Here is a 22,566-nt window from a genome sequence, read left to right on the forward strand (position 1 = left end):
ATTTTCAGCGCAAAATTAATCCAAACCTCGCGCGACAGCGACTCGACTCTTTACGCATCATGATCAACGATAAGGACACGTGAGCCGAAACTTAAGTGGCGCTTACTCTGCGTTAACGCAAGCATGGATAAATATCCATGTAACTAGGCCTATGAAAATATTTCACCCAACAATACCATTGAATACTCAATGAACAGTACCGGTACCCAGTCAAGCAGTGCCGGGATTCCAAATTTCAAAAATAGATTATCTTTATGCAACTCGCTAACAACTGGTTCCCTCACACTAAAATGTATGTATGCCGTTTAACATGGCGCGCTTTACATAAATGTAACTGTAAATAAGTTCTAATACATGACTTTTAAAGCACCAAATAAACCAGAGACGCTAGCCGTGGTCTTCCTACGTCTAGAACAAAAACAGGTTCGCTGATTATATCAACATTCCAATAACGAATATATATGTAAGCACTTGACCGACTTTTTACATAGACTCTCGTAACCTCTTCTTTTCGGAATGATGGTATACTTTACATCTGGAGAGGTTGTTATATACTTCGTAGTTTATTCAGGTATTGCACCACATGGAGTTACATACTGCTTATCACAACAATATTACTATTTGCATAGGTGATGCAATTCTCGAAATTTATCATTAAACCTATTTATGATTAGACATATGACGTGGAATTGTGAGCAGAGATTATAGGCAAGCCTTTCGTAAGCGGCATGAAGTCATATCTTAATTCTGCATTCTATAGCCCAATGAGCATGCTCATTGTATAGCCCAATGCAGGGGTGTGCAAACTGCGGCCCGCGGAGAAGTGTAAATTTTGAATGATGTGCCCGCGAAAGGAGCTTTAGATTTCAATCTCCTTGCGTCGCGAAGCCTATACCAGTACCCGAATGTCACTGCCATATCAATGAGAATAGCTAGAAAGATTCAGTCTGAAAATACACAATGTTATAAAAGCGTGTTTCTTTCCCACAGAATTCGTTTGAAGTCGGTGTGACAATAAATTTGAATAGCAGTCTTCTTTAGAAGTTTTAGCGTTTTAAAACATTTCCGCTTGGACCCCGAACAATGCCATAATGCCGTAAGACAGGGGCCGGCAACCTTTTGTCGCTCGCGGGCCAAAATTGAAGGTTGCAAGTCATTGGAGGACCGCACATATTTTTAGAAAGTTAAAAACCGAACGGATGGCCGACAAATCACAGTCTTTTACAATAAATCAGAAGTTGAATTTTAAGCAGCGCGAGAGGAATGACCATTTGAATATTTTCTACGTCATTAAACCATTTGCACTTAGCATCAACTTTTCTGCGTTTTGTTGCTATTTGTATTATATATATATATTATAATTAAATTATAGGCTCATTAAACGAGTAATTGTGAATTATATACTTGTTAGATTATAATATAATTTAGTCTACACGTGTCTCAAAATTAATTCTCTTGCGTAAAGAATATAATCGCCAAAAGAGCTGTTTTGTTACTATAATTCATTGGAGCGTCGCGGGCCGGATTATATTGTTCCGTTGGCCGTAGGTTGCCGACCCCTGCCGTAAGATCAATAACAAAAGAAACAATTTTTATGTACTTGCGTCTACAGTAAAAACTCTACCTTTATCTACATTTATTTATTTTAGATTAATTTATGGCAGTGCTTGAAGCACGGATGTCCAATTAGAATTTCGATTATCGTTTTCGTGTTTGTAAGAATACCGAAAATTGCGTACGTATCCCAGCGCCGCCGTCAACGCTTGGATTTAAAACATTTTACAATTATATATTTCATTTTTAATCCCAGCCGGAGGCAGTCGTATGCGCGCGGCAGTAAATTAAGGTCGGCATGAAAAGATTTCAATTAGCGCTGACTTGAAGTGCTTATTACACGTCGAGGATGTTTTTGATTGAAAATGTTTTACAATTATTTTTGTATATAATCAATTTTGTTGAGATAGTTTGTGCGCCTCGGCAATAAATCTAAGAGCAAATTGTGTTGTAATTTTTTGTTTTCATCCTTCCATTTCGATATTGACCGAACATGAGGGCAAATTTATCATTTCTTGCAATTTAAAGCGTATAAAATAGCTTTTAAATATTATTTAGTATCTATCGCCGCGTCATTGATGACAATATCGTTCAGTTTAAGTTGATGGTATTAATTTATAATCGAGAATAGAATCATAACGGCCGACATGAAATATTTAAATCAGCGCCGACTCGCAAAATAAAAGAAGATTTCTTAATTCTCTTTTATTGACGGATGGGAATTTGGAAATCAGGTTCACTTATTTGATAATGACGATGATCGAGTAATTACTTTTGCGTTTTTCTGAATCAACGAATGGTGTCGTAAGCAATATAAAAAGTCTATGCCACACGCCAATCAACTATCTGCTATTCCATTGGCCCATTGTTTCCCGCGGGTTCGTACAATAAGTCTCACTCAGTTTCAGTAACAGTTAAAACTAAAGAAATTAAAAAAAAACTGCAAGATAAAAAAAGTAAATTCTAATTTTGAATTTCATGTGCGTATGCTCATTTTCGTACATTACGTTCCCTCTTAAATTTTAACTTTTAACGCTTTCTCTCACCTTCTCCGACTTTCCACGGTCTTTGCTTAGCCCAGTCATATTATATTATGTCCGAGTTTTGTGGGGGCTTGGAACGGATTGATGCGTTTTCAGGTAAAGAGCGTCCATACTTACGGAATTTTCTACTTACGAAGGGGCTTGAAACAAATTAATTTCGTTTCAATTACGGAAACCTCTTCGGAGGTAGAAAATTCTTAAGGTACACATGGTAAGAAGGAAGAACATAGAAATACCTAATGAACACTAAAATTTTTTCGTATTCAGAGACTTTCGTAGGTAGAGTTTACAGGTGCGGCCCGCGGCTTCACCCAGTTACTTGTATTTGGCCCGCCTGTAAAAAAGGTTGCGCACCCCTGGCCTAATGTATTATTAGTTGTGATTAGCGATAAGAATATAAACGTGTTTTTAAAAACGTAGTATACCCTATCTCAAATCAGGGTTAGCTTTTGCTAAGAAAATACTTGTCGGTCCTCCGACTCCATGGTTCTGCTCCATTACCACAAAATAACTGTTGACTATAGGGCTTCTGAGTTCTGGAACAAAACTCAGTTGATGTTGGTAATTGGTATACATGTCTGAACATACTGTTTTATAACCAATCATGTCTATATATTTAATTGGAAAATTTGCCTAAGAAAGTAAATGCTTAATATTTCATTGTGGCACCCCGTAGATTAATTTGAAGTTTTTTGTTCTTTTTTTGCATGGGGGTAGAGGAAAATGTTCATCCGACTTTGGATTTCGGAAATTTAAAAATCAAATCTGGAGATCAAAACAGACTCATAATCTCGATCTCAAAGATTAAAAAGTGACTCCAGCCTCTGACTCCGAGATGAAAACTTGGACTAAGAAACTTTATTAGTATTTGCAGGCTTTTTCGGTTTGACAAATACCCGTCACTTGCGGATTTAAGAATCGCCATTCAGTCTAACAGGGAAAAAATCATAGAAAGTGCTACACCGAAATGGAACCCACCATTTGCATAATGCATATCACCTAGCTCACGTACTTTACAATTAAAAGACTTTTCTGTAACGTATCCTAATCGAGAGGGTTCTAGTTTACATTCGTACATACAAATTAATTTATCACTACATTTTTGTTGTCGCGTACTTTAATTGCTAACTATTTTGAATGCAACCCTGCTTCAATTTTATGAATATATATATGCCAGATTAAAATAAAATTTAAATTGATAGAAGACAAAAACATTCCTAAATATCAGACATTTGCAAAATGATTCACCTTCAGAACGGTGTACGAATTACTTCCGAGTCTGGGTACACACCATACTACTTACAGAGAAATAATTCTGAAAAGTCACAATGGGTATATATTTATATATATACAAATATTGTTGGAATTCCACTGAAATTGTATATGACAGTTTATTTCAGTTTTCCAAGTCTCCTGAAATGCTTTGAGGATCAAAAATGAACAACACTGCCACTGGGCAGCGTTTTGTAACACGCAGTCGTGAAAAATAACAGTGAATAACGAATGAATATTGTACGAGAAATCAAATTTTTTGACAAATATAAAACCGACGAACCAATCATTTAAAAAAAATAGATTTGGTAAAGAATATTGTTGTTAAGCCTGTGACTAATGCCCGGATGACTTATGTTAGCATTCAACGGAAAACTACTAACTTCTGCCTGAAGCTTTCAAATACAGTCTCGGACAACGTACTATTTTAGATCGTGAAAAATTGGCGCCCATTCTGTGTGCTTACTAATTCATTTCAGCTTATTAAAAGAGTCCGTGTTTCTAAACAGCATGATCTTTCAAAGTTTTCTTGCATGAATATTTATTTCATTGTTCAGGAGGATATCGAAACCATAGAAGGACTAACATTGAGAGAAGCTGCCAAAATAATATCAGAACGACCAGATGGAAGAAAGGTTTGCGGAATTACACATGTTATAGTCGTATCGTAATGATTAAGAAGTGTGGCTTGCACAAAGTACGGCCAAAATGATATGTTATGAACTTGTATGCAATTAAATAATTGAACATGGATATTTCATAGGATATTTACCAGTCATCCAAAATGTCACAAGACGGGCATATAAGCTTATTCAGTGTCCAGACGCAATCTAATTTTTTCGACGTATAATATTTGGTAAATATCATACTTGTGTAAAATGTAATTGATCAATCAGAATATACTCAGCAGTTCAATGTTGTGCGAATGTTTGTATTCATGCCAATGAATATTAGTTCTCTACCGCACAATCTTTTTGAATCTTTACAACCGGATTTTGAATATTCCGGCTTATCACTTATGCGCTCTTACTTCAAGGATTTCGACGACAGCTTTTTTATATGTGACCTCGGGGAGATAGCAAAGACACACAATAATTGGAAAAAGGCATTGCCACGCATACGACCGTTTTTTGCTGTCAAAGTAGCACCTTATGGACCACTTGTTGGTGCATTTAATGCAATGGGGGGAGCTTTCGAATGCTCCAGTAAGGTAACATTATATTCATAATGATTTTGTTATTTATTTGTTAATAATAAGATTATTTCCGTGGATGATCATTGTCGGAGATATCATTGGGTATTGGACTGATCATAAATACACTCGATTCCTTTAATGTTGTCAACAACAAATCGTAATATATATATAGATGATAAAAATTACGTGTCTTGAAAAATGTACAAATCGCGTTCACTTGAATCCAAAGGGAAATTACGCAACAAGTTACGAGTTCTACTTGTGAATATCAAGTAAATATTTATCATATAACAGATTAACTTTATATGAGTGCATAGCTATTATATACTCATTTAGAAAAATTGTAAAGTATGCGATTTTTGTCTTTTTTCGGCAGACATTTGACCAATCGATTTCAAATTTAATTACTTCTCGAAGAAGTCGCTAGAATGCTATTACTTTAATTTAAATTATTTTTTCAATTTCATCTGAGGCATAATTTTGCTGTTTTCTTTTTCAATTCGTGGGTATACTTGACATTTGGCTTTCGTGTCGTGATATTTGAGCATTACTCTCGTATACAGTACTTTGATACGGTACTAATATGAAATTATCACGCATTTTAAAGGAAGAAGTTGAATTATGTGTAAAATACGGAGTTCCACCCAACGACATGATCTTTGCAAATCCTTTCAAGAAAATATCTCATATTCAACACGCGATGGAAAACGGAGTGAAAATATTCGTGTTTGATCATGAAACGGAGCTTTTGAAAATGAAGAAACATTATCCAGCAGCAGAGTTGAGTAAATATTCAGTAATTATATGATGATGCAGTTCGGCCTAGACTTATCTGTGAGTTACCAAAATATTTATTCCACAAACACTGAAAACATGAATAGTAAAGCTCTAGAAATTGGGTAGTATCTGTAAGATCATATTTTTGATTTCATTATTGATGCTGTACTTGTCACCTTTGACCTTGCCTGCTTACGCTCTCTCTTGCTTGTACTGCATGCTGCTAAGTGCTGTGATCTATGACAGTGGTTTCCAGCCTTTCTACCATGGCGGACCGGTAAATATAAATAAAACGTACCCGCGGACCGGCGAAAATTGAAATGAGTGGAACAGAAAATAATAACATATATATACTTGCGTAATGTCGGTCGATCACTATGCTTTTAGAAAAAAGTCACACTTGAAAACATTTCACACGAGAAAAAACTATCAAATAATGTGCCGGCCAAAAATTGAAATGGATGGGACATAAAATAATAGCATATATTTGCATAATAAAATGCAATGCTGGGCACCCATTGTGCGTAAAAAGGCACATATCTCACATAAAAAACATGTACATGCCAAATCATGTACAAACACAATAATACAGGATTGCAAACGAGGCATCGAAAACACGTAGCTCTGCAGCGGCTCACAGCCGATTTATTTGCCTCGTTTTTATTGAAACTAGAATTAACTGGTTGAAAATTCGGACAACAGTTTGAGAGCTCAAGAATGAATAATGACTGGTTATTTTATAAATCTGGACTATAAAGAAGAGGTTTCATCATATTAATCCCTCTGCAGTCGATCGACGCACCAAACAGAATGAGTTTATAATACAATGATAAAGTCGGTGCTAACTTGGCACCAGGCTCAAAATCCTGCTGTGCATAACCCAGAAAAGATCGCACCGGCCCATGTTTTTGTTGCGCGTCTCGTGACAAGTTCATATCTCGCTGTGTGTCAAGGTGAAGCTCTGTGATATTATACTGTTCTTGACAGTTTTTTGATTTAAACAAAGAAATATTCATAACCTTTTATTTGGATGGTAATATTAATCAAGAAAAGCATTCAGAACGGAAAAAGCACGCATGCTGATTTTCAGGTTTTTCAATCTTGCGAGATTTGACGATGCACTTATCAAACAGCAATATGACGGCGAAAGCGAGATTGCGTAATAAACCAACGTAACTTCGTCTAATTAATCAAGGAAAGTATGCAAAACGGAGAAAACACGCATGCTAATTTTAAGGTTTTTGAATCTTGCAAAATTTGACGGAGCGCTTTTGCGATGAATCGGAACCGTAAAATCGAAAAGTGTGATTACTCGGCGCCAGGACAAATAGTAATATGACGATTGAAGAGAAATTGCGTAATACACCAACGTAACTTCGGCTTCGGTAAAGCGATTGAGATGGCAGAAAAACAACAAAATGAAATTTCTCGCGGACAGGCGGTTGGGAACCACTGATATATGATGTCTATGTAATATATCCAAGCATCCTAAACAGTTGTGTGTTTACCCACAAACAAACAGTATCTTGAATTGTATAGTTGCTGGGGTACTCCCGTAGTGTGTGTACCAAGTTAGGCTTGGGCAATAATTTTTCTCTAATTTACTTATATTACGATTTCGAAGACTGTCTGTGTTAGCCTAATGAAGATACCCCCTACCAATAGGTTTCAGTTCCTTTACATAACTCGATGTAAAGTAGGCGAGCAAAATCAGTTACCACCATATTGATACACACACTTCTTAGGCGCGGTGCTGGTATTTTGAGGTATTTATTTGGGTTCTTCGGAAACTTCTAAAAACCAAGATTTTTGAGTTAGTATAACGGTAAATACGACCACATCTATATTCCAACAATTCAATTTTTTCCTTCCATCAACTGTAGTAATGACAAGAAGTAATGTTTTCTTTCTGAACAGTTTATTGCTCCGCATAGAAACAGACGACGTAACAGCACACTTTCCTTTGAGCGAGAGATTTGGCGCACCAATGACCCAAACACGTGATTTAATGAAAATGGCGAAAGAATTACAAATGAACATCATTGGGATTTGGTACGTTGGTGGTAGGAATTTTATATCATCCCCCATCTTTATCCTCGTCAATTTTTCCCAAAATAAATTCGACTTATTTATTCTTTTATAGTTTTCATCCCGGATCCGGTATAAACAGTGTAGAAACGTACTCGAAAGCAATTCGTGATTCAAAAGAATTATTTGAATTTGCCAAAACACTTGGCATGAATTTTACTATTCTAGATATTGGTGGTGGCTTCCCTGCAGTTCTAAAATCGAAGCTTTCGTTTGAAGAGGTACTAGCATACATATGTCTGTAAATATAATAATGAGCAATACAAATAATCCTTTATTTCTCTGTAGAACATTTAGCCATTCTATGCTTTATTGTATTGAGGTTTAGTATTTTTAATAATCTTGCGGGAATGTAAATGCGCACACGAGATGAGGCGTGTTGAATAATTTCTCAAATTCTCTCCGTGGGTATTTATGATTGGTTGCACGTTTGATTTTCAATAGTACAGTGGGTCGTGACTGGTAGTTGCAAGCACAAAAACTGTCTATATTTGCTATTGATCTTACGGTATTATTAGGGGTTCTTGCAGAAATAGTAGATTTAAAACGCATAAACTTCTGAAGAAACTGCTATTTAAATTTTTTGTCACACCGACTTCAAACGAATGCAGTGAGAAACACGTTTTTGTAATATAAATCGTGTATTTTGCCACAGAATTTTGCTAGCTTGTTTTGTTAATATGACTGATATGGGCTTTGCGACGAAAAAAAATAAATACTCGTTTTGCGGGTACACCATTCGAAATTGTTATTTCTCCGCGGGCCGCACAACTTCTTCTTGCGGGCCGCATTTGGCCCGTGGGCCGCAGTTTGCACACCCCTGATCTACGCTGATAAAATCATCATGAACATAATTTACTTTTACGACAGATTTCTGCTTGTGTCAATGAAAACCTGGAAAAGTACTTTCCAGTTGAAGAATACGGAAATCTAGAAATAATCGCTGAACCTGGAAGGTACTACTCGTCTACTGCCTTCACATTGGCAACTTCTGTGCTATCTAAGTTTGGTAAGGTCTACGTTTTTTATTAGATCTTATGATTTATGAATTTCGACGAAATTTACCAGAACGTCTTGCTTTGTAATTTACCAATTATTCAATCAATTTATCGAAACATTAGAAACATCTCTCCATAGAAACATAACAGTTATAAAATCTAGTATATGACTCAATATCTAATGAAGCAATTCATATTTCTGAGTTACTAAAATGTGAATTGTTTTGGTAAATCGGAATTTACATCCACCTTTGGTAATGCAATCTGAAAGGTGTTTTTTTTATTCTACAGAGCCAAAACATAAAGCAGATGTCGATATCGAATACGTGCTAGGTGATGGAGTACATGGTTCTTTGAAGTACTACAGTGATCTAATGCCGGGTGAAGGAGAACCGTTTGTTGTAAAGGTAAAATAAGTGTACAGGTCACAATGTTTAGCAGTGTCAAAGTAGGAAATAAATATGCGACGAGAACTTGATTTATGATTACAGATAGACGTTTAAAACGTTCATTTTATCCCGCTTGTGTACTTGTTATACTTATTATATACGCAGAAATAAAACATTGTTACTGTGATTTCGTTGTTGTTTTTCGACGAGTCAGTTTTATTTTCTAGGGATCTGCAAACCCAGTGATGCATTACGCTCGTCTAACTGGGCCAACCTGTGACGGAGATGACGTCCTAGCAAAAAAACTGCTGGTGCCAGAAATGGATGCAGGAGATTGGCTGTTCTGGAAAAGTTTGTAGAGATTTATTTAGAACGACCAGTGTAATTTACTATTTAAATGAGAGAGCACGAATATCCACGTGATGTCGCATTTTCTTTAAACCTGTTGGAAACAACGAGACATTGGGATCCAAGACAAATATAAATTAATTAAAATTGTCAGCTTTTTGCGAGGCTCTTACGCTTATTAACTATTGAAAAAAATCATTCCATTTATAGCGATTCATACAGTAATTAAAAAGAAAATATTTTTGATCATTATAACAGCATCAACATGAAAAATACCAATTTTGGCAATACATTTCGTGTGCAACAAGCCCTGTATCCAGTGGTGAGATTCAGTGGGTTCGCACCGTTTCTATAGAACCGTCTCATGGAATTTTATGAGATCAGCGAACCGGTCAGTATTACTGCCCATGACTTTTTGTAACAGAACCGGGTGAAAAATATGATTTTTGTGATGGAACCGACTGACAAAAAAAATGAATCCCACCATTGCCTGTATTCATGAAATATTTCTCATAGTAACCTATATTTATAATTTTTTATGACTCTAGATGCTGGCGCATACACATTCTGCTTTACCACAGGATTTAATGGTTTCAAGGCCAATGATTTCTACAACATCATATCCAAAGAAAATGAGTAAGTTTTGAGAACATACTACTCAATCTAGAAAAATATTTTTCTGGGTCAAAAGAGGTTATTTTTACCGGTAATTCTATATAGAATCTAGCCCATTCAACATCCGCCCTGTATAATGGTATTGGATTTCAAGAAGGTCGCCCTTGCACAATGTTGCACAAACGTTTGATTTGCACTTCTTCAGTAGCATACACCAATACTCACAATGTTCAATTCGATTCTTTCCTAAAATGAATTTTCTCAAAGCAAATGGCATGCCTACTCAGTCAGTATAGAGAATTTCCTCATATCAAAGTTGCGTTTGGCCACTGAAATGTCAAGCATTTCTGAAACTATGTAAATATGGTGGTGCATTGCGAACCTGAAAATGCTGGTTCACGTATATTGAAGTAGTAGTTAGCGTGAAGCAATTCACGAGGTAGTGAACTCTAATTAGCTGAAGTTCTGCGGGGAAAATTCCGTTTTTTTTCAGATATATTTTTCTTAGAATAATATCATATTGTATCGCACTTAGTATGGAAATCTGTACAAATTTACGCTGCAGAAGTTGCGCATAGATTAATGTCGTCATATTATGCCATTTATTTCACGAAATAATTGATAGTTCGAATCCTCATATTTTAATTGTGTCAATGTCAGTAGATTGTGATCACTGCATTCTTAATGTTTCAGAGAGGAATTTTGGGAGCTTGTGAACAATATCACCCGTGTACAGAAGACGACGAAAGAAATCCACAACCATTGCAATGAATAAAACGGATCATTACACATTGTTTTCAGACTGAATGTAGATTAAATCCAATGACTCATTTTATGATCAATTTGCTTTGAACGGAAAATATTCTTTAGATGAAAAAAACTCGGAAATATTTTATTAAGTTATGAAGTTATTAAGAATACGTTACGACACTTTAATCATTTAAAAGACTAATACTGATATATCAGTAGTGCTGTCCAGTCTATCCCTCTCTTGGGGTATTTTGTTAGTAAATCAGTACCAATAAGATGATATGCTGAAAGTTAGAAACTGCGTGTTTTAGTTAATATTTCACAAATCCATCGTTCAAATTCAATAAATCATTTTTTCTCGTGGAATGAAATTTCGTTTATCACATATATATATCAAAGCTAATAGGGAGTTCGGGCAGGATTAGACATTTTGATATTGATCGAAGTCAAATTTACCTTACTTCCAGGCTTGAGTTTGGGCATCAACTTCTGAAATTAGTGCCTGCAAGTCTGTGAGTATTTGCCAGATCGAAGTAAAGCCAATTCATTAAATAAAGTCAGCACGTCGTGGTAACTAATAGAGGGGAGAGCTCAAATATATGGAAACGAAGACCGAAACAATGTAGTATGAAATCTTTTCCTTTTTAAGTCAGTGTCTATATATGATCCAAAGATCATAGGTCATTCTGTTGCCATATGGCACTAGTATCTGTGTAAACTTCCTAGACGTAATCGCATGAGTTTCGAAATATCGAGTCAAGTACTTTTTAAAGCTGACTAACCTTTCGTATACACACCTGCAACAACAGTAAAACCGCTTTGTGTATTATAAATTTGCGCGATACCACGTAGTAGACATGACATTAGTGATGACTGTAATGTATGTATGTACTATCGTCATTGTTGATTGACACTTGTCATTGCATGATGATTACGAAACGATTTAGACTTTAGAGTCAACTAAATTTCAGATATTGCGAGTACTTACATAACAAGAAAATCTCTCTGGGCGGTTCTGGTATAGCGTCGATTGAATAGCCGAGAAACATGAAAAGAACGATACAATCAACGACACATGTTTGGTGTATGCAAATCCTAACACAATGAGACATTAATATGAGAGCCTAATCACCAAAGTCACGGTATTAAAATACGTGGATCTAGGGCAGTAACTGAATCCACCCAAACCTTAACGCATTTTTCTTGAATAGCATTAATACATGAATAATTGGACTTAGAAAGATGACTATAATAGTACAGACTTTAAAATTGAAAATTCTTCATCGCCAGCGACATACAAATTTTGAGGGATTCATGTATGACCTAGTACAAGTAAATATATATCAGAAAAAGATATTCGCATGCTTCAGTTCGTTTAAAATTCACAACAGCATGAGTAATCCTATATTCTAAGCATTCTCTAAGTTTTGTATAAATTCGGCAGCAAATATATTATTTACACCCCCTCATTGCGCAATCAAGCGTATCCGCATTCCTTTACAACTATCATTACCCCAATATCAAGTTTATTATGTCTGTCCTGCTTTACCCCAAATTGTTGGCATCATTCAGACGTAACCACAATCAGTGGTGTCACCTTACCAGCCCCGTTTGCGCTAGGGATGCCATTAAACGTGATTATATTGTTTGAACAAGAAAATTGATGCCCAAGTTAGATATCAGATAGCTTATTGCTTCTCTTTTTCGTGGAATAGTCTTGAGAAACAAAGAAAGGATGAAGCTGTTTCACGGAAGGGCATTGCGAGTATATTATTAGCAGCCGGGGTGTTTGATTTGGAATTTTATTGACTTTATTTAAATTCGCTCGATCGAAATAAGAGTTTAAGTGACATTCAGAAGTTAGTTAGTTACTGGCAGATTTTGTTAATAATTAACACAAACACGATAAAAATAGTCAATTTCTGCTAACGATTGGAATGAGTTTGCGCAATTTCGGGAATCCTATATTGGATTCCGGGCCAGTGTTGTTAGCGGCGTGAAATATCAGCCTAGTAACCCTAGTTAAAGCTCGAGTTTTTCCTATAAGCAAAGTGGATTTTTTAAGGGAACATTTTTGGATAAAGTGCGCATACTATTAAAAATGACAAATACTGTTTAACATATGGGATTACGTGAAGATATTTCGGAATATTAATGATTTCGTTGCATTGTAACCACAAACTCACTAACACTCAGCCAATTTTTTGATTTTGAAATTTATTACTAATTATCTCTTGCTGAAAGAAACGATGAAAAAATTGCATCCAGAACTTTCCAAACTTAGGTAGTGTATTTCAAATTTTGTTTTGAAAACGACTTTATAACCAATGTATTTTATAGAAAACTACATAATAATTCGATTAGCATTCAATAAAATGCAATTGAAATCATTATTTCTAGATATTCGAGTCGCTAGGGGCTAGATAATACCCGAGTTCCATGGTTCAAATGTTTAGACAAACTGAAATTTATCTCGAAATGAAATCCACCGGATGTCATTACTGAAATATTTCGTTCCCCCGTACTGAAAAACTTTATGCATGACCAGACATTTCAAAACAACATTTTCAAATAGAAAAGCATTTCACGTAAACGATATCACTGTATTCAGTTCCGAAAATAATTTTTCGAATATTTGACATAACGTATATCAAGGGTGACCAACACGTCGATCGCAATCGTCCGATCGGTCGCCGCATCTCGAGCAGTCGATCGCGCCTGATGTTGAGTGAATTTAATAACATAACCAAAAAATTGCCTTAAACCGGTTGTGTGTTTTAAAACAGGAAGAATACAGTACTGTACATGCCAAAATACGATATACACATACCGTATTCGAGTCTGGGCAAGCCCGATAGAGCATATTATTACGTAACAAATTCAAGTTTTGCCGCTGCCAAGGTTTAGAAATGAAGTGCCAAATATCGCGTTTCTTGACTGCACAAACGATCCTACAATAACTTCTGCAGTATGCAAAGCAGTCATGTAACATATGGTTCGAGAATATTTATTTTTAGCTGTTGTTCAGATAATACATAAATATTTGGTTTCTTGAGGAATATTTAACACTTACGAATAAAAATTAGGGAAGGACCTATATCTGAATGATTTGACTTCATTTACAATTAAATAATCAAATTAATAACTTAAATGGAACATAAAAAACAGTGTTTGTGGCGATTCTATTTAAAATGCGCCCACAGAGCCGTGCTTATTGGCAGCGGTGGAATTTTATGTCTGATTGTGTACAGTTATCTGCATATTTAGTACTTAATTCGTTTTTGGGCATGACCTTATTACCGATCAGTCGATCGCGAGCTATCTTGAAGATTCTAGTCAATCTCGGTCGAGAGCAGATTGGCCACCCATGGCCCTATAATATCATGCGATTTATATGCTCCCTGATCAAGATCTGTCCTTTAGTTTCATCGCTATATCTTACGTGCACGTAAGTTCACGTAACCGCTGGATGGTTACGGCTTCCTCCACCATCAAGTCCATGCTTCCGAAAACAAATAACTGGCTAACTAATCCCATATCCGACCTTGACTGGTAACCGAACGAGAGGCCGTAGTTCACCATATGAATAAGCCGTCTTATCGGCTTTCTTCTCCCCTGGGATAAATATGTAAATCCTATCCTATCCCAACTGATGTTATAGATTTTCATTTGGGCACTATCCTAGTTAACAATTGTAGAAATGCAATCATAGATGAATTTCATTGATTTTGATCATCTTCAGCCAATTGGGTAAATAAACTTAAGTGAGCTAGTGTGATTTCATTAATTAAGTAATTGTATGTGTTTTAATAAAAATGGTTTCGTGCTAGCTCTGGCCTCGAAGTATAAAGACGACTTCATACATATATTTTGACCTAGCTGGCTTGAATTGTATTTTAATTATGTTTGTTTTGAACAGTAAAAACTTAAACATTAGAATTTCAAGACATGTTAATGGTCCTTACATAAATATAAAATTTTTATTTAAAAGTTTTTCGAGTGAAAATTAAAACGGGAAATAGAATACGGAGCCCCGCGACTAAGAATAATGATTGGTCATCTGTCAAACATTTCTGCTTTCAAAACTGAAATTCTTCTATCAGCCGGGTGGTGATACTACGCATAGTTGGACTTGTAAAGAGGTCATTGGTGCAGTTAGCTAGTCGGTAATCACCCGTAAATGTTAGACAGACTAAATAAGAAAGTTTGCGAGCTTTTTTAATCTGGTATTGACAGCTCGAAGTGTTTAACTGTGTGTGGTAATATGGCATGTGTCGTTCTCTCACGGACTGAGTTGGAAAATCAATTATGTAATACAATACTTGTAAGATTAGGAAATAGAATAAAAAATCGATTAGCCTAAACCAATCCATGCTAGTAAATGATCAAATTTGAATAAAATCAATGCTTACGTTCTTTCAACACCATTTTGCTCTATATTTGAATGGGATAATGATAACCCGACGTTCCCTGGCTTACTTTCAATGATCTTTTCTTCAAATGAAACAACCGAGATAAATGAAAATGCGGGCATATATAGCTTGGAAAAATAACTTCGGCAGCGGAGTACGTCTGTAGAGAGATTCTTGATATCGTTGGATATCAGTGGGCGCTTTTATCCAGCCTTGTTCAGAGCAAAGGCACGAGTGAGCGTCGTATTACGTCAATATACAAAGTCAAATTGGGCCTCTACACGAATCATTTTATCAGCTTTCCTTTAGCGACAACGGCAAAACTTTAAGAGTATTATAAATCGTTTTCATAATTAGCTGTTTCGTCCGTATAAATCGGCGGCTTTAATTTACGTAGAATAACTAAGTTGAACAGAAAAGCAGGTAATGTCATGATCTCCAGTAATTTGCTGATATAGAAGCAGGACGAGACGAACCAAGTGTGCTTTTTTTCTAACGCTTGAGTCAAAAATTTGACGTCTTGATCGTCTGCAATGCGATTGCGAATGACGAATTAATCCAACAATTATTTTGAAAAAATGCTAAGTGAGATAAATCGGCGATTCTGATTGCTGCGGATTAATGTGCAAGTCTATCTTTTCCGCTTGCTTAACTCGATACTGGCTCCCATAGTAAACGATTAGGTGATTATTCATGGACAATATGACTTTAACGAGTTACTTCAGAAAATATTTATTTATCCAAATTTTTAATGCAAACAATGACATCATGTCTTAGAAGTATGTTTTTTCTGAGTTCATGTACGACGACATTAAAGGAGGTTGGGATTTTGGATTGGCTCATGCCCACCTAGGGCTAAAAACAGAACATATACATTTTTATTTGAAATGGTATTTATTTTGCACGGCATGAATGGGAACTTCAATACTTTGTCATACTTCGAACTGCATAACAATGTTTTCCGTTTTTCCAATTTTTTTTTTCAATTTCGTGACACGAGCTCCGTCTTGCGTTTTGAATCCGGCACACACAACTCTAGATGGAGCGTTTCTTCGATGACTAACTTATCAATATTTACTATGAAATTCATAATTGACTTTGTAGGAGATTCCTTAGGTTATCGCGTGATTATAAAGGTCGAATTTTCTGATTAGATTTGAATTCGTGAAGTATTTGCTTACAGAAAGATAAACCATATGACTGGGCTAATATTTTGAGAATAAACATTATAGATAAATAGAAAGTTTAAAAGTTCTTTCAAACTCTTTTTGCTTATCAGTATCTCAAAAATTATCTTGATCGGACCACCTGTACAGACACTTCTGCGAGATACTAAAGTGAATTTACGAACATAGGTTTAATTTCGATACTGCCCAAACTACAAATAAGATATTTTATTATTAAGAATATCACTTGTGTTATTCTCTCACAATATAATCAGTGAGTGCATATAAAACTTTTCCGAACGACACCAATGTGTCAGGTGCTTCATATGCCCCAACCTATAGAAAGTGCCGCAAGAACAAGGTTTTTCCTACTTGCATCAACAAAGCGTCTAGTACAGTGGTTCTCAAACAGCGGGGAGGGCCCCACAAGGGGGGCGTGGACAATTTTTTGAGGGGGCATGAAGCTAATTAAAAATAAAAATATTTGTTAGATTTGATCTCGCCCGCCTCATTTGTTTTCAAAATCTTTCCATTTATACCATTATTTACGTTCCACCCATGTATTTTCAACGTGTTTTTGAATAAAACGTACTTTCACCTTACTATCTGTTATTTGTAGCTTTTTGTTAGCTATAGTTATTTTTTGAGGTAGGGCGCGACAAATTCTGAAATAGGGGCGCGGATTGAAAAGTTCGAGAACCCCTGGTTTTGGTAGCTTATTCAGGAGAGGTCAATCGGTGTTATAGATATTATAGATTTATATTTATTCTGTATAGCTTGCGAAAATAGATCTCGTTCAATAAATCCTTAAATTTCTGAGTACTCGTATCCATGCATACACCTTTCCATCCCATGCCGCAGTTATGGTAATTAACTTCGCCCTGTTAGAGTCGTGTTGGGTAATCCAATATTGTGATTATGGCTTTAAGATGACAACATTATTACCACGACTTTTTTTTAAAGTAATTCCATTGACAGGAGAATAGATAATATGCCAAGGCCACAGGTAGTCTTTGCTTCGAAGGCTTCAAGTCCAAACTTGGTAGGTGATTGAACTATATGAAATATAAATTCTTGAAAAGTACATCATCGATTTGTTCGGATTTAACATTGTAAAATATAACGTGTTACAACATTACCTACCTGTACAAGAGAATAGACATTCTTTTATTCATTTTAGAATATACAATCAGTTTCGTGAGAAAAGCCCTTTTTTACATTTTCAAATTAAATAATTTTTAATTCCAAACCACCGCGTTTACACTTTGCCGGTTTTGTCTCCGAATCTTAGGATCAAAGTTGAAACAACAAAGTCTAAAAAATAGTTTCACGACACATACCATTAATTGTAAAAGAAAGCCGTATCAAAATCGTTCAAATTGAGATTAAAATTGTTTCGAGAAAAATATGACTCATTAGTTATACGTTAGGTCAAAGTTCGAAGGAAGATGATAATTGATTTGTTGCCTTTCTGCTCACAAAACATGCGTTACAGAAATATCGACAAACTGTTGGCATGTATTCTAGTAACAGATGAAATTTCTTTGGAACGAGTTCAAAATACTTAAGTTCGGTTTGTATTACATAAACATATATATGTCTGTTGTCATTATACTTATTCAAATTCTAGGGCAGTGTTTCTTAACCTTTCGCGTACTTTTTACTCTTTTATCAAAGATGGTTATTAGTTTTACCCCCAAATTACTTAATGGTGCTCATTCATTAAAAAAAGAAATAAGCAAATTACTTCATTATTTTATTGGCAACTATCTGTTCAATGTCTGGTGGAGTAGTAGACACAACGAATATCGGATTCAACGTCAAGTCGGATTCGTGCTTCGGATGTGATTTTTTATTGTTTTCACTTTGGATTTAATTACACATGAAAATAGAGAAATTTGCCCCAAAAGGTAAATTTACCTCGGATTAAGAAATGCTGATCTAGCTTTTTTAATATTGAAACGTGAATGTTAGGATTTCATATTTATGAGAGATTGGCAGCCACACAAACACCCACTTGAAAGCGAACTTACGTCTTTTTAATCAACGAGCAATAAGTGCAGGTTGAGATTTCAAGATTCATGCCCTGTTCGTTTGTTTATCAAGTTATGTTTCAATAATTTTATCCTCTTGAGATTGTTTGTGGTAATATACAAAGTCACGTTCGCGCATTTTCCCTGAACATATTCACCCATTGATTGGATTTTAATCGCATGTCGTGGTGTAAGTCATTTGCCGCATTACTAATCTTAAAAAATCTTTTCGCTGCACTTTTGGGAATATGTTGTCGTGTGTCGCGATTGCCACACATGGACGGCAAATGACCATTTCGAATTATATTCATCCCTTGGGATGGATTTACCATCATTTAGCATCGATAACTTCACAGACAGATAAAAGCAAAACAAAAATGTCACAGAATAGCTCAGTAAATAATGACAGAAGAGTGCTGATCTATTTTCGATATTTCAACCTTGGAGTGTTAAAAGGTTTGGTGATTTGTGGGTTAGCAGAGAAGGTAGGAAGGTGGGTCTGTACTCTGTGCACTTATAAATAACCCCACTCGCAGGAGTAAGAGCGTCACCTGAAAAACTCAGAAAATTAAAAAGTCACGACTGCGGTTTCTAAATCGATTTTGGGGCCACAACATTGACATATACAGTATTGTTTTCAAAACATGTTTGTACACTGAAACGACATTCTCGCATTTTAAAATCCTCTAAATTCAAATTTGCTTTGAAGGTGGAATTTGGGTAAATTTAATTTGTTAAATCCAGGATTATATCCAACAGCTGGTGATAATCTGAGAACGGAGGTAACGGTAGTTAAAAGAAACATCAGATATGATCAGAATTATTTGACCAGTTGCATGTTTGAATAATTTGCATGTCAGCACATCAATGATGATGAATATGGATACTGTGTTTGCATATTAGTTGTTGAATTAGTTTTTTTCAAATTGTTAGCATTGTTTCAGACTTGTATTGTTACTAAGCAGAATTATTGCTTCGTTTCGCAGTATATTGTTCTATAAATCCGAATTTTTATCTGAGGACTTGAACTTGATAGACTTGTAACAATTGAAAATAAGTTGACTTGATTTAATCAGCTTCGACTTGAGAGTTAAAGAGTGAAAGTTTTTCACAACATTTCTGGAAGTAGTTTTTTTTCTCCGTGTAAATAATATTTGAAAAATCACGCGCAACTTGGCATTGATCGTTAGAAAAGGCACTGATTTGCTAAGGCTAATAAAAGTTTTTAATAAACACCACGGACGATCGTGGATGAGTCCTACACTTTTTAGATTACAATATACAAATCATATAGAATATTTGTAACTGTATAATATAAACTGTAATATTTTCTTGAAGATAGATTCAGGTGGTTGGATTATATAAAACCTGCTTTTGGAGAATCAAATAAGATTAAATAAACGGGTAAATATCTGTTACAGTGAAAAGATACAAAAGCATTTCTGATTTTCATGAATTCAAGTCCAAAATATATTCCCAACGCATATGTTTTATCTGTCATTCGAATGTCACGCTGGTATGCTCCGTCACGCCGTTTTTAGATATGAATGTCAATATTGTGCTTTTAAATATAAATGGTTTTTATGCATACTTTGTACATATGTATTTGATTCAATCCCAAATCTTTGATTTATGGTATTTCAGATTTTTGATTCTAAGGAGCAGCCATATTCCTGCGGAATGCATGAATGTTTGTTTCTACGTTTTTTTGACAATGCTGGAATCTCATTTTTTTAATTTTTGTTATCGTGAGAAATAAATATTTTAATTGACAGAAGAGTTCATTGAATATAACATTTCAGGTATTTTGTTTTTGATGCTTGGAGATTTTGTTTTGTTTCATTCCCTATTGTACATGATTAGATTGTGGGAGTAAAAATAAAAAATAGAAAAAAATTCTGACAACGCGACCTATGTGTTTGTGTGTAAAAATGTATCAAAAACAACATAGAATTCATTCAACCTTTTATTGTTGGTTGATTGACAATACACATAACTATATATTTATCAGAAATTTTAATGTTAGAGTTAGATTAGTGTTGACGGATAAGAATTGTTTGCGTGAATGAATTTGACTTTCAGCTACAGCTACTTTTAACAGAACTTATTTTTTTGGAAGTCATTTATGGATATTGGATGCAGTGAATGGTAATTTTTCTAAAATATAAGTATATATTGACTAAAAAAGATCTTTGCTAGAATAACAGATGTATTTCGACAAATGCTGCAAAGAAAATCGACCGGTTTTATAAATTTGAGACTTCGATTCGATTATATTTGGTATCCGATTTTAAATTTTTAGTTTCGAGAGTGTTGAACCGTGATTTGACGCAAAGTTTTTTGAAAGTAGATTTAATGACAAAACATTCTGCGTTGAAACTGAAAACAACTCGATATGAAAGATGAAAAGTTTATTGATTGAAATATAAACGTATGACAAAAAAAACTATTTGTCATCGGAATGTATTTCACTCCAAAATTTTAATTTATTTCTGTGCAGAAAATTAGGTTAGAAATTTTTTTCTAAGAATATCTAATAAAACTATTAGTGGCAATGGTTTTCTACCATTGCGAGTCAATTTCTGGTGCTAAAACTGAATCAAAAAATAAAATCATACCTGACTGTTTATTTACGTTAAGCCAGGATTATGCGTTTCGTCTATATGGGGTAATAGCAAAATCATATCAATATGACGCAATCGACGTTTGATAAGAACGAATAATTAAATATTTTGTACTGACTCCACAAAATTTCTGCATAATGCACATCGGATTTTAAATGCCAGACTAGTTCGCTTTCGCGAGTAAATGTTTCAGTATTGATGTATTTTAGTCCCGAGAAATATCCGGGGTGTTTTATATGATTTATATCGATTTTATTCTACGTCAATCACGTAGCCCACTTTCAACATGAGAAATAATTATGGAGCCTAGAAAGTTAATTATATGCATTGTGTGCTTTCCTAGCGCCAGCTATTATATATCCTGCAAGTTTCTTGAAAGAGGCAATTTTCAATTTTATGAAATCTTCTTTAAAATGAGCGCATATGGCAGCGAGGAATTTTTGAAGTTTGGTCACGCCAGAGTTGTAAGCCAGGCCGAGAATCTTAGGTCGACTACAAGCTTTCGTCTAATATCAACAAATTTGAAAATGGATTCTAAAACATTGATTTTGTATAAGAGATTACAAAACATACGAAAGATGATAATACTTATAAATTGGTACGATTCGGAGAGATTCGAATTAATTATTTTTCATTTCATTGCATTCTTTATACTATGTTATCAGGTTCGAGTTTGCTTTTCGTAACTCGTCAAATTTCTGGCCCATATTTACCTCATATCAAGCGGCTTCTTCGGCGTTTACCTATATAACTTCTTAATTATCGATCTTGATCGGTAAGTATGTTGATAGGTATTTGTCTGTTTGTTTGTCTGTCTGTTAGACACTTTCGTATTTCACGCTATATATCACGAAAGCGAGGTTGAATCTGCTCCAAATTTTGCATGTGCATTTATCATATCTCGGACCAGAAGGATGGGCCATTTTGGATGAATTATGTCGTATATTTAGCGATTTATTAATTAATTATTCAATTAATTTTTTTATTTTTATCATTTTTTTTATAATTAGCGAGTTATTTATTAATTAAATTTTTTTTTCATTCGGAAGATCGACAAGTCGGCGGTCTCCGATCGCTATCTCGTTTTGAAGTTGCTTTGTTTTATTTTTTCACACACCTGCTTCAAATTGCTTTCCAATATCCCGATGTATTTGAATATTTTCTCTGAATTATTGTTTATTTTAATGATCACTTGTATTCATGAATTTTAATATTAATAGACATGTTTATAAATAATCGTTCTAATTAAAAATCGGAAAGCGCTAAGTCGGTATAAACATACTACACTCACGCGGCCACGAC

At 35.0% G+C, this 22,566-nt stretch overlaps 1 protein-coding gene across 1 annotated transcript; it reads left to right on the forward strand.

Annotated features, from left to right (window-relative positions):
• Positions 1 to 2,885: 2,885 nt before the first annotated feature.
• LOC120326953 (antizyme inhibitor 2-like) lies at positions 2,886 to 11,384 on the forward strand. Its single transcript, XM_039393311.2, has 11 exons — positions 2,886 to 3,929; positions 4,427 to 4,504; positions 4,906 to 5,079; positions 5,672 to 5,844; positions 7,759 to 7,893; positions 7,985 to 8,150; positions 8,800 to 8,938; positions 9,219 to 9,334; positions 9,544 to 9,667; positions 10,213 to 10,300; positions 10,973 to 11,384. The coding sequence occupies exons 1-11, from the start codon at positions 3,837 to 3,839 to the stop codon at positions 11,052 to 11,054; spliced, it is 1,368 nt and encodes a 455-aa protein (XP_039249245.2). The 5' UTR covers positions 2,886 to 3,836; the 3' UTR covers positions 11,055 to 11,384.
• The last annotated feature ends 11,182 nt before the right edge of the window (positions 11,385 to 22,566 follow it).

Source organism: Styela clava, chromosome 4 (genome assembly GCF_964204865.1).
Source record: "Styela clava chromosome 4, kaStyClav1.hap1.2, whole genome shotgun sequence".
In the NCBI taxonomy this organism is placed as follows: Eukaryota; Metazoa; Chordata; class Ascidiacea; order Stolidobranchia; family Styelidae; genus Styela; species Styela clava.